Source organism: Danio rerio, chromosome 23 (genome assembly GCF_049306965.1).
Source record: "Danio rerio strain Tuebingen ecotype United States chromosome 23, GRCz12tu, whole genome shotgun sequence".
In the NCBI taxonomy this organism is placed as follows: domain Eukaryota; kingdom Metazoa; phylum Chordata; class Actinopteri; order Cypriniformes; family Danionidae; genus Danio; species Danio rerio.
This window is the reverse complement of record NC_133198.1, coordinates 44,223,771-44,239,039: the sequence shown is the minus strand read 5'-3', so window position 1 is coordinate 44,239,039 and position 15,269 is coordinate 44,223,771. Positions and strand designations below refer to the sequence as shown.

Here is a 15,269-nt window from a genome sequence, read left to right as displayed (position 1 = left end):
GGTTTTTGTTAAATTTAAAATCATCTTATTATTCTGTACCCACTTTACCACTAATTGTAACTCCTCATCTAAATAAGCAGATAATTTTTCTATCGATGCCGCTGGTAAATATAATGTTGTATCATCTGCGTACATAACTTCCCTTGCTTGCTTTAAAACCAGAGGAAGATCATTGGTAAAAATAGAAAATAACAATGGTCCTAAACAACTTCCTTGAGGCACACCACATTGCAACTCTTTCACCTCCGAATAACTTCCATTATAGAATACACATTGCCTCCTACTAGTCAGATAACTTTTAAACCACAATAGCCTAGTGCAGGGGTCAGGAACCTTTTGGCAAATGCATTTTTTTAAAGAGCCATTGGGGATATATAATAGAGGTGTGAACCTATACTGGTCTTACGGTTCGGTTCGGTTACGATTATCATGCCATCGATTAGGTTCAATTCGATATCACGGTGCATTGACGATGCTTTCCATACACAGTGTTGTATTTTGGAGGGAGGCTATAACAAGCTGTCTGTATAAACACACAGACACACAGCACCACACTGTCTCTCATTCACACACATACACAAACATAGACAGCACAAAACAAACAAACACACACAAACACACTTAAGCCCTTGCAATATGTGTTTAGCCAGGAGAGCTCGCGCTGAGAGGAGCAAAACGAAAAAAATAAAAAAATAAAAAATAAGAAGCACTTTTCTGACGGTCCCTTACTGAGAGCTTTGCTCAGCGCGAGCTCTCCCGGCTAAACGTATAATGCGAGGGCTTAAACGGAGCAGTAATGTCGAATGTCGTAATGGTCGTAATGTCGAGCGAATAAAAAAAGAAAAAGACAGCAGTGAAACGTAACCAGCTTTGTCTTTTTGTAGGAAACACACTTTAGATCTTTTTAGGGTAAGAGGTTTTTGAGTTATTGTATATCTATCCCTGTGATATCTATCACTGAATGTGTCAGGAGTATCGAAAACAAAACCAACTTAACCGCGCTCATTTCTGGTTCCCCCTGGATGTACAGCGCCCTTGGCATTTGCCTATACTGTCTATGCCACGGGCCGGCCCTGATTTGTCTCCTAAGTGTTGTAAAGACCCGCGCTCACCTCCCTCACGACAAATGCGCATAGAAGATAAATGACGTCAGTGCATAACCGGTTATGATTATTACTGAACCGATACCAAATTGTCCGCGCCTGCATTGCGGTGCACCGAAGAAACAATTAATTTTGACACCCCTAATATACAAGCATCACATGTTGAGTAAGTCCATGTAGTAAGGAGAATTTATAGATTTTTTGTTTATATTCGCCATCAACACTCAAAAATGTTGTTTGAATTTACGTGCGCAATCGTTCGTTTGAGAAGTGTGAGTGCGCTGAATCGGGCTCAAGCACGGTTCACTTGGCCGGCCCTAGCCCGGTTGGAAGAGGTGTGCCTGAGCGCGGTTCACTTGGGCTTTGGTGCGGTACGCTTGTGTGTGAGTGCAAAATGCGCCAAAGCCCGAAACTGAAAGCGAGACGTGACTTTTACAGTGCTGTTTCATATGGATTTATAAGTGAACCGCGCTCAGGCACACCTCTTCCAACCGGGCTAGGGCCGGCCAAGTGAACCGTGCTTGAGCCCGATTCAGCGCACTCACACTTCTCAAACGATCCAGGAAACGGGCCTGGGCACGGTACGGATGGCATAGCGTGAGTAGGCCCTTAGTTGCATAACTTTTGTTGGTGTCCGATTCAAGTTAATCCACAGCGCTGGACATGCGCATTAAAAGTCCTTTTAGTTTTATTCTTATTCATTTTGCTGTAAAAATATACAATAAAAAGTTTTACTTTAAAATTTTCATTTTAATTGTATTTTCAATAGGAAACTTTTTAACTTTTTATAGGATTTTTTAGCGTCAGTTTTAATTTTTTACTGAAGGGAGTCAGCTGGAGAGACTCATATTGTTGGTCAAAGAGTCACATGTGGCTCCAGAGACATAGGTTCCATACCCCTGGCCTTGTGGTTAGAGCACCGACATATGGTGCAGTAGCACGTCAGGGCGTCCCGAGTTCGAATCCCGGCTCAAGGACATTTCCCCCCCTCTCTCAAGCTTCGCTTCCTCTCAATACTGTCCTATCTAATAAAGGCCAAAATTAAATCTTGAAAAAAAATAATAATTCTGTCATCCTTTACTCCAAACCAGTGTGAATATCTTTCTTCTATTGAGCACAAAAGACGATGTTTAAAGATTACTGGAATCCTGCCCAAAATCACTGACGTTCATAGCATTTGTTTTCAAATTCTTAAAGGGACAGTTCACTAAAAAAAAAATTTATTCTGTCATCATTTACTCATCCTACATTTCATTGTTCTGTTGAACACAAAAGAAGATGTTTTGAAGAATGCTGGAAACAAGTACCCACTGACTTCCATAGCGTTAGTATTCTAATTCTTAAAGGGATAGTTCACTCAAAAATGTTAATTTCGTCATCATTTATGCCTAACCAGTGTGTTTCATTCTTCTGTTAAACACTTGAAGAATGCTGGAAGCCTGTAACCATTAACATCCATAGCATTTGATTTTTTAATTCTTAAAGGGATAGTTCACCCGAAAATGTTTATTTCATCATCATTTACGCCAAATCAGTGTGAGTATCTTTCTTCTGCTGAACACAAAAGAAGATATTTTGAAGAATGCTGGAAACAAGTAACCATTGACTTCCATAGCATTTGATTTCAAATTCTTAAATTGACAGTTCACCCAAAAATTTTAATTCTGTCATCATTTACTTATCCTACACTTCATTGTTCTGTTGAACACAAAAGAAGATATTTTGAAGAATGCTGTAAGCCTGTAACCATTAACTTCCATAGCATTTGATTTTTTAATTCTTAAAGGGATAGTTCACCCGAAAATGTTTATTTCATCATCATTTACGCCAAATCAGTGTGAGTATCTTTCTTCTGCTGAACACAAAAGAAGATATTTTGAAGAATGCTGGAAACAAGTAACCATTGACTTCCATAGCATTTGATTTCAAATTCTTAAATTGACAGTTCACCCAAAAATTTTAATTCTGTCATCATTTACTTATCCTACACTTCATTGTTCTGTTGAACATAAAAGAAGATATTTTGAAGAATGCTGTAAGCCTGTAACCATTAACTTCCATAGCATTTGATTTTTTAATTCTTAAAGGGATAGTTCACCCAAAAATGTTTATTTCATCATCATTTACGCCAAATCAGTGTGAGTATCTTTCTTCTGCTGAACACAAAAGAAGATATTTTGAAGAATGCTGGAAACAAGTAACCATTGACTTCCATAGCATTTGATTTCAAATTCTTAAATTGACAGTTCACCCAAAAATTTTAATTCTGTCATCATTTACTTATCCTACACTTCATTGTTCTGTTGAACACAAAAGAAGATATTTTGAAGAATGCTGTAAGCCTGTAACCATTAACTTTTATAGCATTAGTTTTCTAACTCTTAAGAGGATAGTTCACTCAAAAATGTTAATTTCGTCATCATTTACGCCTAACCAGTGCGAGTATCTTTCTTTTGTTAAACACAAAAGAAGATATTTTAAAGAATGCTGGAAACCTGTAACCATCGACTTCTGTACCATTTGTTTTCTAATTCTTAAAGGGATAGTTCACCCAAAAATGTAAATTCTGTCATCATTTACTCATCCTACACTTTCATTCTTCTGTTAAACACAAAAGAAGATGTTTTGAAGAAACTGTCAGCATTGACTTCCATAGCATTTGTTTTTTAACTCTGAAAGGGATAGTTCACCCAAAAATCTGCACCTGGAAGGGCATCCGCTGTGTAAACCATATGCTGGAATAGTTGGCGATTCATTCCGCTGTGGCGACCACTGATAAATAAGGGACTAAGCCAAAAAAAATGAATGAATAAATGAATGTTCAAAATTTTATGCACACAGATCTGTATCACAAAAAAATTGTGATTAACATTAGCGAAGTTGAACTATTCTAAAAACAAACCAAATGAAATACAAAACTGAAGTGATTCTGCAACTGCAGGAACGCGTGTTGTTCAGTGATGCTGAAGTGAAGTTATTTTGGATTCTGTGAGTCAGTCCTTAGCTAAGTGTTATCTGTGTGTGAATGAGGCAGCACCCTTCCTGCCATCTAAACACGCGCACACACACACATACACACACACACACACACACACTTTTTTCAGAAAAGTTCATCAAATGTCAAGACAAAATAAACATCATGTCCAGATTTTGACCTGCAAGTCAACATGAGGGTTAAGTCCACCACAATGGATATACACATACACAGTATATACTGTACACACACAGCGACTGACAGCCCTGTTATACAATATATATATTCAGCACTGACATGTCCAGACTGAGAGTCAGTTTCTGAACACCACCCATAAACCAGTGAGACTGACTGAAGTAAACACATCCACCTGACTCCTGACGTGTCCAATGACACACACACACATCTGAGTGTTTACTGTCCTACTAAACCTGTAATCAAACGTCAGCAGGACACACTCACTGCTGACACTGATGATTGTAAAGAGGGAAAGTTTCAAATGAACTCATTAAATAAGGCAAGGGCAGCACAGTGGCTCAGTGGTTAGCACTTTAGTCTCAGAGCAAGAAGGTTGCTGCTTCGAGTCCCGGCTGGGCCAGTCGGCATTTCTGTGTGGAGTTTGCATGTTCTCCTGAGAATAAGCATCACTAAGACTAAGTTAAAGAAAATTTAGTGAATATATTTGATTTTTTCTTCTATTTTAATTATAAACTCTAACAAATAAACTGCTAATTAAAGTAGGCTCACAATTCTACATTATAGGCCATTTTGAAGGATGTAAACAATAACAATGGTCCTAACATATTTCCTGTTTTACGTTTTTAATTTCCATTAACTTCCATAGCATTTGAGTTTTTTATTCTTAAAGGGATAGTTCACCCAAAAATGGTAATTTTGTCATCATTTACACCTTATCACTGTGAGTATGTTTCTTCTGTTAAACACAAAAGAGGATATTTTGAAGAATGCTGGAAACCTGTAACCACTGACTTCCATAGCATTTGATTTCAAATTCTTAAATTGACAGTTCACTAAATTTTTTTTAATTCTGTCATCATTTACTCATCCTACATTTCATTGTTCTGTTGAACACAAAAGAAGATGTTTTGAAGAATGCTGGAAAGATGTAACCATTGACTTTTATAGCATTAGTTTTCTAATTCTTAAAGGGATAGTTCACTCAAAAACGTTCATTCCATCATCATTTACGCCTAACCAGTGTGAGTTTCATTCTTCTGTTGAACACAAAAGAAGATATTTTGAAGAATGCTGTAAGCCTGTAACCATTAACTTTTATAGCATTAGTTTTCTAACTCTTAAGAGGATAGTTCACTCAAAAAAAGTTAATTTCGTCATCATTTACGCCTAACCAGTTCGAGTATCTTTCTTTTGTTAAACACAAAAGAAGATATTTTGAAGAATGCTGGAAACCTGTAACCATCGACTTCTGTACCATTTGTTTTCTGATTCTTAAAGGGATAGTTCACCCAAAAAGTTTAATTCTGTCATCATTTACTCATCCTACACTTTCATTCTTCTGTTAAACACAAAAGAAGATGTTTTGAAGAATGCTGGAAAACTGTCAGTATTGACTTCCATAGCATTTGATTTTTAATTCTTAAAGGGATAGTTCACCCAAAAATGTTAATTTTCGTAAATGAATATATTTGATTTTTTCTCCTCTTTTAATTATAAACTCTAACAAATAAACTAATAGTTAAAGTAGGCTTACAATTGTATATTATAGGCCATTTTGAGGGATGTAAACAATAACAATGGTCCTAACACATTTCCTGTTTTACGTTTTTAATTTCCATAGCTTCTGATAAGCCAAAACGTTAATATATTGATAAATAATCATATGGCAGCTTTTTAAAGCTTAAGTTATGAATGATTTGCCCCTTGTTACAGCTATGGAATAGTTTGAAAACATGCTCAATACAGTTTGCTTGCAAAAAAAAAAAAAAGTGATTGCATGGACATTTTCTTCAAATGGTTTCATCATGGACAACAACATCAATATTCATTCATTCATTTTCTTGATGGCTTAGTTCCTTTATTAATTCGGGCTCACCACAGTGGAATGAACCGCCAACTTATCCAGCAGGTTTTTTTTACACAGCGGATGCCCTTCCAGCCGCAACCCATCTCTTTGAAAAATCCACACAAACTCATTCACACACACACACTAAGGACAATTTAGCCTACCCAATTCACCTGTACCGCATGTCTTTGGACTGTTGGGGAAACCGGAGCACCCGGAGGAAACCCGCGCGAATGCAGGGAGAACATGCAAACTCCACACAGAAACGCCAACTGAGCTGGAACCAGCAACCTTCTTGCTTTGAGGCTAACATGCTACCCACTGCCTCACCCAACATCAATATTACAATATATGAATATGGCACTCATTCACCTCAGAGCACTATAATATTACTGTCCATAACTGTACAATCAATTCCCTCAAGGTACAAGCAGGTCTCTCAACTTTACTCTTCACGCTGCCACTGACTGTACACACATGAACCAGAGCCCTTAATGTATAACCAGACATTAGAGCCGCATACTGTACACACATGAACCAGAGCCATGTAGATATCAGAGCCCCATACTGTCCACCCAGATATCAGAGCCCATACCAGGGTTCAATGCTAAGGATTTTTTCTACTAGCCCAATTGGGCCAGCGGTTCAGATTTTTACTTGCCCTGCCAATATATTCACCAAAAAATAAAATAATAATAATAATAATAATAAAATCTAATAGCTATTTCTTAGCCACATGTTTTAAATATAGTGTTAAAAATTTGTTTGAATCTAGACTTTAAATATTTTAAAAATGTTAATGAATGTATAATGAGCAAATCGTCGCGCTGTTCCAAAGTATATTTGATGTTGCCGTCACTTCGCTGTGCTGCTTTTACCAGGTTGCAAAACACGACATGCTTACAACATGAAATCAGATAAGAGCAACCGAAAAGCAATATGGTGTTTATGACATCACAGAGAAGGTAGCATTTAAAAGCTTAAAAGCACAAACTGTTACTCGATTCTAGGACTGTATTCATACGCAATTGACAAATAGTCCAGGCAAATTGAACTTTAGTGACAAGGCAGCACAGATCGGGCCAGTAACAATCCTGTCAACTGTCCCAAGCGCCTCGCACACTGGCCCTGGGCCATCGGCAGTCCTTATTGTTGATCCCTGCATACTGTATAACCAGACATTAGAGCCCCATACTGTACACCCGTGACCCAGAGCCATGTCGATATCAGAGCCCCATACTGTTCACAGAGATATCAGAGCCCCATTCTGTACACATGTGACCCAGAGTCATGTAGATATCAGAGTGCTATATTGTACACACATGAATCAGAGCCCCATACTGTATAACCAGACATTAGAGCCCCATACTGTACACACATGAACCAGAGCCATGTACATATCAGAGTGCCATACTGCACATACACATATGAGAGTCCATACTGTGCACACATGAATCAGAGCCCCATACTGTACAACCAGATCTCGGAATTGAGGTAAAGTTGGTTTTATATTCGCACATTCGTTCATTAACAACTTGTGACATGATCCCTATATTGTTTACCATAGTACTTTGAATATTCGGTCTGAAATCACATGTTAGTATGACTTTAAAACAACATTAGACCGATTTAACTGCCATTGGAGGCTAAAATGATTTTTAAAATTTAAAGTTTACGAAGAATAGTTTTCTGAAATTATATTATTAAGGAGAAAGTCTGAATCTATAAACAAAAAACCAGCTTTACCTCAATAATATCAGAGCCCATACTGTATAACCAGACATTAGAGCCCCACACTGTACACCCAGATCTCATAGCCCACGCTGTAAGACCAGCTATCAGAGCGCCAAAGTGTACTTGTAAATATCAGAGCCCCATACTGTACACTCAGATACCAGAGCCCCATAATGTACACCCATAAACCAGAGCTCCATACTGTACACTCAGATACCAGAGCCACTAATATACACCCATAAACCAGAGCTACATACTGTACACCCATTGAGGCAAAGATGGTTTTATATTCGCACATTCATACTTAATAAATGCTCCTTAATAACATAATTTAAGAAAACTATTGTTTTTCACTGTACATTCATTGTACAATTATATATACTGTACATTATATTTGATATAGCCTACTATGCAGCCAGAAATGATAGCCCCAAACAACCATGAATTAGAGCCCCAAACTGTATACTCATGAACCAGAGCCATGCGTATATCAGAGCCCCATACTGTACATGTAGTTATGAGAGCCCTATACTGTACACCCATCCCCGGCGGGAGTGTGAACCCGCTCCCCGGCACACGCGCTCCTCTGCGGGGCGGCGGTGAAATGCGTGTCCGCTCACCTGGTGCAGCGTCTCGGCCGGCAGCTGCGACGCCCGGAACAGCTCCGCCACTTTCCCCGCCGCCGGTATGCCGCTGCTGTCGGGCTGACAGAGCGCGTACAGCCCGGAGTAACATCTCTGCTCGGTGTCGCTCAGGGACATGAAGGTCCCACCGGCGGATCCCGGATCCATCCCCGCCCCGAGCCGCAGCCGCCGGGCGTCCAGACCTGACAAGCGGCCTCTGTGCGTCTGCTCTGCGGTGCTCACACACACACGCACACACACTGCTGATACTCCCAGTATCACTTCTGACCGCACGGAGGCGCCAAATAACCACACAAAACTGCACACACCTGCTTAAATATTTATAAGAGGACCATTTTTTTTATTACACACACATATTATAGCCTATGTGTACATTACAAAGACGTAGGCCTACATTAAAGAAAGAAAGGTTTAATTAAGCAACGAGTAATGTTCAAGATTTATAGACATTGCATTTATAATTAATTCTGTGTTCATTGTATGTTATTTATGTTATTATGTATATATTAATGTTATTTTTATTGATAAACATCCTTATTGTATCATGTATCATATAGGCTATTGTTATTCTTTACAGTATACTGACAGTTAACATATCACTATTTACTTCCAAATCTATCTATCTATCTATCTATCTATCTATCTATCTATCTATCTATCTATCTATCTATCTATCTATCTATCTATCTATCTATCTATCTATCTATCTATCTGGAGTGCTCAAATGTATTGTTTAAACAGTTTAGAACAGGGGTGCCCAAACTAAGTCCAGATTTTAGCTCCAACTTGCCTCAACATATCTGCAGGGATGTTTCTAGAAAGCCTAGTAGCTTGATTAGCTAGCCCAGGTGTGTCTGATTGGAGTTGGAACTAAACTTTGCAGGACACCGGCCCTCCAGGACCAAGTTTGGGCACCCCTGGTTTAGACCTAAAAATGCAATGCATCTGTTTTAAACCTGAATTCATTTTTATATTTGAAGGATGCAGATTTTTATCATTTGATAATTTAATAATATTAGATTTGCAATTAAACATTCTCCATTCAAATCCTATATTACATTTTTATGCTCAAGATTTGTGTTAAGTTGTAATATTTATAAAGAAACGTGTATTTCCATTTTATATAAACATTTAAATATGAATAAATATTTCACATCTATTAAAATACGTTTATATTTGTAGACTTTAAATCTAAATCTTTACATTTGAACCATTTAAATATAGAAAAACCGGATTAGAAATTAATACTTCAATTTACTTGCTTTAAAACCTTGACAATTCAATTGATACCGATTTATTTGTTGTGTTTTGAATTTATAAAGATTTGTTTTAGTTTCCAGATTCAAGATTAAATTCCAAATTAAATTAATATTTTAGTCACAGAACAATCTTTAGAAATGGAAAGATTATACATTTAAATTCATGCAAAAAAATTACAACCTACAACATTTCAACAAAATTGTATATATTTTCTGTTCCTCTTGATTTTTACCATTTTTTATTTAATATTTTTTCCTAACATAAATTTATGAGAAGTGTACTCATATATGCCGATCACTGTATATAAATATATAATTAAACACCATTTTATTTGAAATATACATTTGATAAACTATAAAAAAATTACAACTTAGAAATGCCAGAGTCCTTGTTTATTTACATATTATTAAAGCTTGTAAAAAGAGTGTGTAATTTCACAAGATAAACTGCACAAGTAATTTAATATGACATCAAATAAAAAACATCTCACATATATTTAGATATTGTGGATGATTCAGCTCCCTTCTGTCCCTTTGATTATGAAAAATAATCCTTTAGATCTTTACTGCCATCTTGTGTTGGGCAAATTAACCAGAGTAGAGCTCTGTTTATAAAACTTAGCTTAGAAGCCTTCCTAAAGGTAAACGTACTGCAGAATTGGCTGGTTTTAGAGGGGTTAAAGAGGTATTAGAGGGGTTACCAGGCTGATTTCCAGCGTATCCAGTCTGGTTTAAGCTGGACATAGCTGGTTTTGGCTGGTTAAGCTGGTTTTAGCTGGTCATCACCCAGCCTGACCAGCTACAATTTGGCTGTTGAGCCAGCTAAAACCAGCCAAACAGCTGGAACTTTTCTCAGTAGGGATGTAAAAACCGTAATAATGACCATTTAATTTCACCATTATAATGACATTTATATAGACCCTTTCATATACTGATGTATGGACATGGATTATGAAATTGAGCATTTAGCTTATATTTTGTTAGCATCATAGATATATACATTAGATGTCCCCTGGCCTATTGTTTTCTATTGGACGGAATGCGTCAATAGCGCCGCCATCTTGATACAGGGTAGCGCTCCTTTGAAATGAACGCGGGACCAAGGTACAGTGGAGGACTGTGGCCATCCAAAGCCAGATATATACACATATACACATATATCTATAATCGGGAGTTTTCCTGGATGTTAGTATGTTAGTTTTTTTTTCTAATTACGAAAATTATAATTTTACATCACTTTTCTACATTGATGGATCAGTGACCACACGGGCATTCCTGACAACAAGCTTGTGTTTGTGTATACAGAAATGTACTATTCACCCTCCCTGTTAAATTTGATCTAATCATGTCCTGAAACACAGCTCTCCTGCTTTCACTTCTCATACTGACGGAGGGAGCGACTCGTTTGTGAATGAATCCCCCGAACGACTCTTTCACTAACGTTAGCCGACAATAATACAAGTTTCTGGCAGCGCAGCATCTCGTTGTCATATTTCCTTTTCATTGTTTGCTGATTTTATTCAACAAAACTAGCATAAGCCAAGTGTTTAGTGCGAGTTGGAGCTGCTTTGCCTCATGGTGAATGCAGTGTCTGTATTATCGATAATGTTACCTGATTAGCACAAAAGTTTAGAACATACAAAAACAGAAAAAAAACGTAATATTACCTATGAAATGTTCTGCCTTTGTGCTTTGTTTTCTTTGTTTGCTCGTTACTACACCCGCAGACAGCGATAAAGTCCCGCATCTTCACGTAATAACACTGTCTTGACTAGTGCGGTTGAATGACATTTGTCCTGGGAGCACTGTACCAATGTGGCGGCGCTATTGACGCATGCTCAGGGTCCCTATGCGATATCTAGTTTATATATCTGTGGTTAGCATATTTAGCCTATTTGCTAGAACAATCATACATCTACCATTAGTCTCCTAGCTACAACAAGCTAAAGCAGCTCTGATTAGCCACACAACATTTCACTTCAGATAATCCCTTTGGGTCCTGGCTAAGCGGACTCGATTTTTCTCCTCACCTGAAACAATTTTTCATTTATTTTTGGTTCCAAGTTTCCTTATTACTTTTAAAAGTGTACCAAAATATAAATTTATCAGTATATAACTTATAACATGTTTTTTTTATATAGATTGTAACTTTGGATTATCGGTAAAAAGGACAAATTAACTCAAATTCTTATATTATTTGAAAAGTACCACATTCACAAGACAAAATATATGATAACTGTACCAAACTGTAAACTTTTTCATTGATCTAAAGATTTCTTATGATTCCCTGGTTCCAACCTGGTACTAAGGTGTACCTAAAAAGTGGCTAGTGAGTGTATTTAACTCTGTGTGTATTCCCCTGTATAAATCAATATTATTGTTTTTAAATGAGACCCAATGTTGTGTTTGGTGAAAGATTGATTCATGACCAAAAAACAGAAGAACTGAGTCTGTAATAAGTGACTATTATATTTCTAGTAACTCTAACAGTGTCTGGGCTTTACTTTTAATAATATAAGCAGTCTGAAAGATGGATCAGTTTCACTACAAATGATGATTTGATGTGCCGACTGAAACTCTTCCGTGAAAAATAGTTCATTCAGGCCTCAAAGCGCGGCATTTTATGACATTTATTTTTTCTGTGACACTTTCTGCTAAAGGGAGAGACTCATATGACTTTATGTCCTGTTAGGAATTTGCTGAGGACGGGAAAAAGCAGGTGAAACAGCACTAAAATGCTATGAATCACACAGCAGTCGCGTTGGAAAACTGTTTCTGTAAATATTAACTAGGGAAAAAACTGATTAAACCTCTAAAAAAAGCAAGATAAATTTCTGTGAGTAGCAAAATTGCGAAACATGTTGTGACTTGTTGTCGGAGACGGTTTCTTGAATTCATTTTTATTTTTCTCAGCCTCTTGGCGAAGTGTTGTTTCTTATCTTAAGCACAAATTCAACATTATTTGGAGAGGTTTATGCACATATAATCACTGAGAGCTGAGAGAAATACATATTTAGTGAAATCTGTTTTGCTTCTGAAGTACATTTATCTTGTCACGAGGTTGTTTATTTTTAGGATCTTTTTTCAGTCTTTAGTCTCAAGTTAAAATATTTGTTTCTATCTAATGTTTGAAGATACTCTCTCTCTTTTATCAATTTCTTTCTGATTACTAAAGGTTGGTTGTTATCATAAGGACTGGTGAAGATGGATGGATATTTTGGATGGATAGATAAATACTTGGATGGATGAATTGATGTATGAATGGATGATAGATACTTTGAATGGATGGATGAATGCTTTGGACGGATGGACAGTTTGATATTTTGGATGTATGAATACTTTGGATGGATGGATGATGGATGGATGATGGATGGATGGATAGATAAGTACTTGGATGGATGGATTGATGTAAGACTGGATGATGGATACTTTGAATGCATGGATGGAAGGATGATAGATACTTTGGATGGATAAAGATGTATGGATGGATGGATACACGAACGGACGGATAGATACTTTGGATGGATGAATACTTTTGATGGATGGATGAATAAATAGATAGATAGATAGATAGATAGATGGATGGATGGATGGATGGATGGATGGATGGATGGATGGATGGATGGATGGATGGATGGATGGATGGATGGATGGATGGATGGATGGATGGATGGATGGATAGATAGATAGATAGATAGATAGATAGATAGATAGATAGATAGATAGATAGATAGATAGATAGATAGATAAATTATAGATGGATGGATGGATGGATGGATGGATGGATGGATGGATGGATGGATGGATGGATGGATGGATGGATGGATGGATGGATGGATGGATGGATGGATAGATGGATGGATGGATGGATGGATGGATGGATGGATGGATGGATGGATGGATAGATAGATAGATAGATATATAGATATATAGATAGATAGATAGATAGATAGATAGATAGATAGATAGATAGATAGATAGATAAATGATAGATGGATGGATGGATGGATGGATGGATAGATAGATAGATAGATAGATAGATAGATAGATGGATGGATGGATGGATGGATGGATGGATGGATGGATGGATGGATGGATGGATGGATGGATGGATGGATGGATGGATAGGTAGGTAGGTAGGTAGGTAGGTAGGTAGATAGATAGATAGATAGATAGATAGATAGATAGAGATAGATAGATAGATAGATAGATAGATAGATAGATAGATAGATAGATAGATAGATAGATAGATAGATAGATAGATAGATAGATAGATAGATAGATAGATAGATAGATAGATAGATAGATAACAATATGAAAATAGAACATTTCTTAAATTGACAAACAAGGGTTAAATATTCTGAAACATGTTACTGATAGTTTGCAGGAGTATATAGACTCTTCATTTTATTAAAGTAAATACAGTAACTTGTTGTGAGACTGAACTGCAGAAATGAACTTTTGCTCCCTGAATCAATTACTCATTCATTTAAAGAGTTTTAACCCTTTCAATTCCAATATATTTATATAACACATTATAATTTTTGTACAGTGTTACACGCGCGCACACACGCACACACAAACACACACACACATACACACAAGCACACACACACACACACACACACACACACACACACACACACACACACACACACACACACACACACACACACACACACACACACACACAAAACAAATGCAGATATTAATACAATCCACCCACATGATTATAATTGCATAACTTATTATTTATTTGACCTGCAGTGCTTAACAGCAAGAAAAAAAGAAATATTTTGCTTCCCAAGCCAAAGCTGAAACATGCTGTAATTTATTAAAAATTTTACATTTTAAAATAAACAAGAAAAACAAGAATGTTTGACTTTGTCATATTGTAGACTTTTTTTTCTGGGAAAGGTCCTTGGAGGAATTCTTTTTTATAACTACTGTTAAACAGCTTTATTAAATGAGTATAAGATATTCAAAGTAAAATAAAAAAAAATACATATATTTTTCTGGTCAAAAGTGCATGATGTTTTGTATGAACACAGTTAAAACGGTCATCAAAAACTTAAAAGCAAAACGACAAAAATGTTCATAAGAACACACAAAGGGTTAAAATAAGTATTCACTATTTAAATAAGTTTAAGCATGTGATTTATGCGATTCAAAAAGTTCAGCATTTTTCAGTGTCACATGATCTTACAGAAATCATCATAATATGCAGATCTGATGATCAAGAAACATTTAAGATCATTGTTGAAACAACTGTGCTGCGTGCTTATTTTGAGGAAAAAAGGTTAAAAAACTAAATAGTATTTAATTATTCATTTATCAAATAAGCATTAATTAATATTTTCTATAGGAAGCTTTACAATAATATATTTGTGCATATACATTAGATTAGCCAGTAACAACTTTTTTTAATTAGCTCACCAAATTAATAGGTTGGGGACAAATATTAAATTAAACATAAACAGTAAAAAAAAGCTTCATATATAATATTTAAAA

The 15,269-nt window shown here is 36.5% G+C and overlaps 1 protein-coding gene across 9 annotated transcripts in view; it reads right to left on the bottom strand.

Annotated features, from left to right (window-relative positions):
* reps2 (RALBP1 associated Eps domain containing 2) overlaps positions 1-8,729 on the bottom strand; it is a 101,360-nt gene extending 92,631 nt beyond the window's left edge. For all 9 annotated transcript variants that reach the window (XR_012398720.1, XR_012398721.1, XR_012398722.1 and 6 more), the window contains exon 1: positions 8,476-8,729. Coding sequence is in view for 6 of the 9 variants with exons in the window: in XM_005162411.6 (XP_005162468.4) it covers positions 8,476-8,646 (171 nt within the window). In the remaining 3 variants the exon portion in view is untranslated. The remainder of the gene's footprint in view (positions 1-8,475) is intronic.
* Between the last annotated feature and the right edge of the window lie 6,540 nt (positions 8,730-15,269).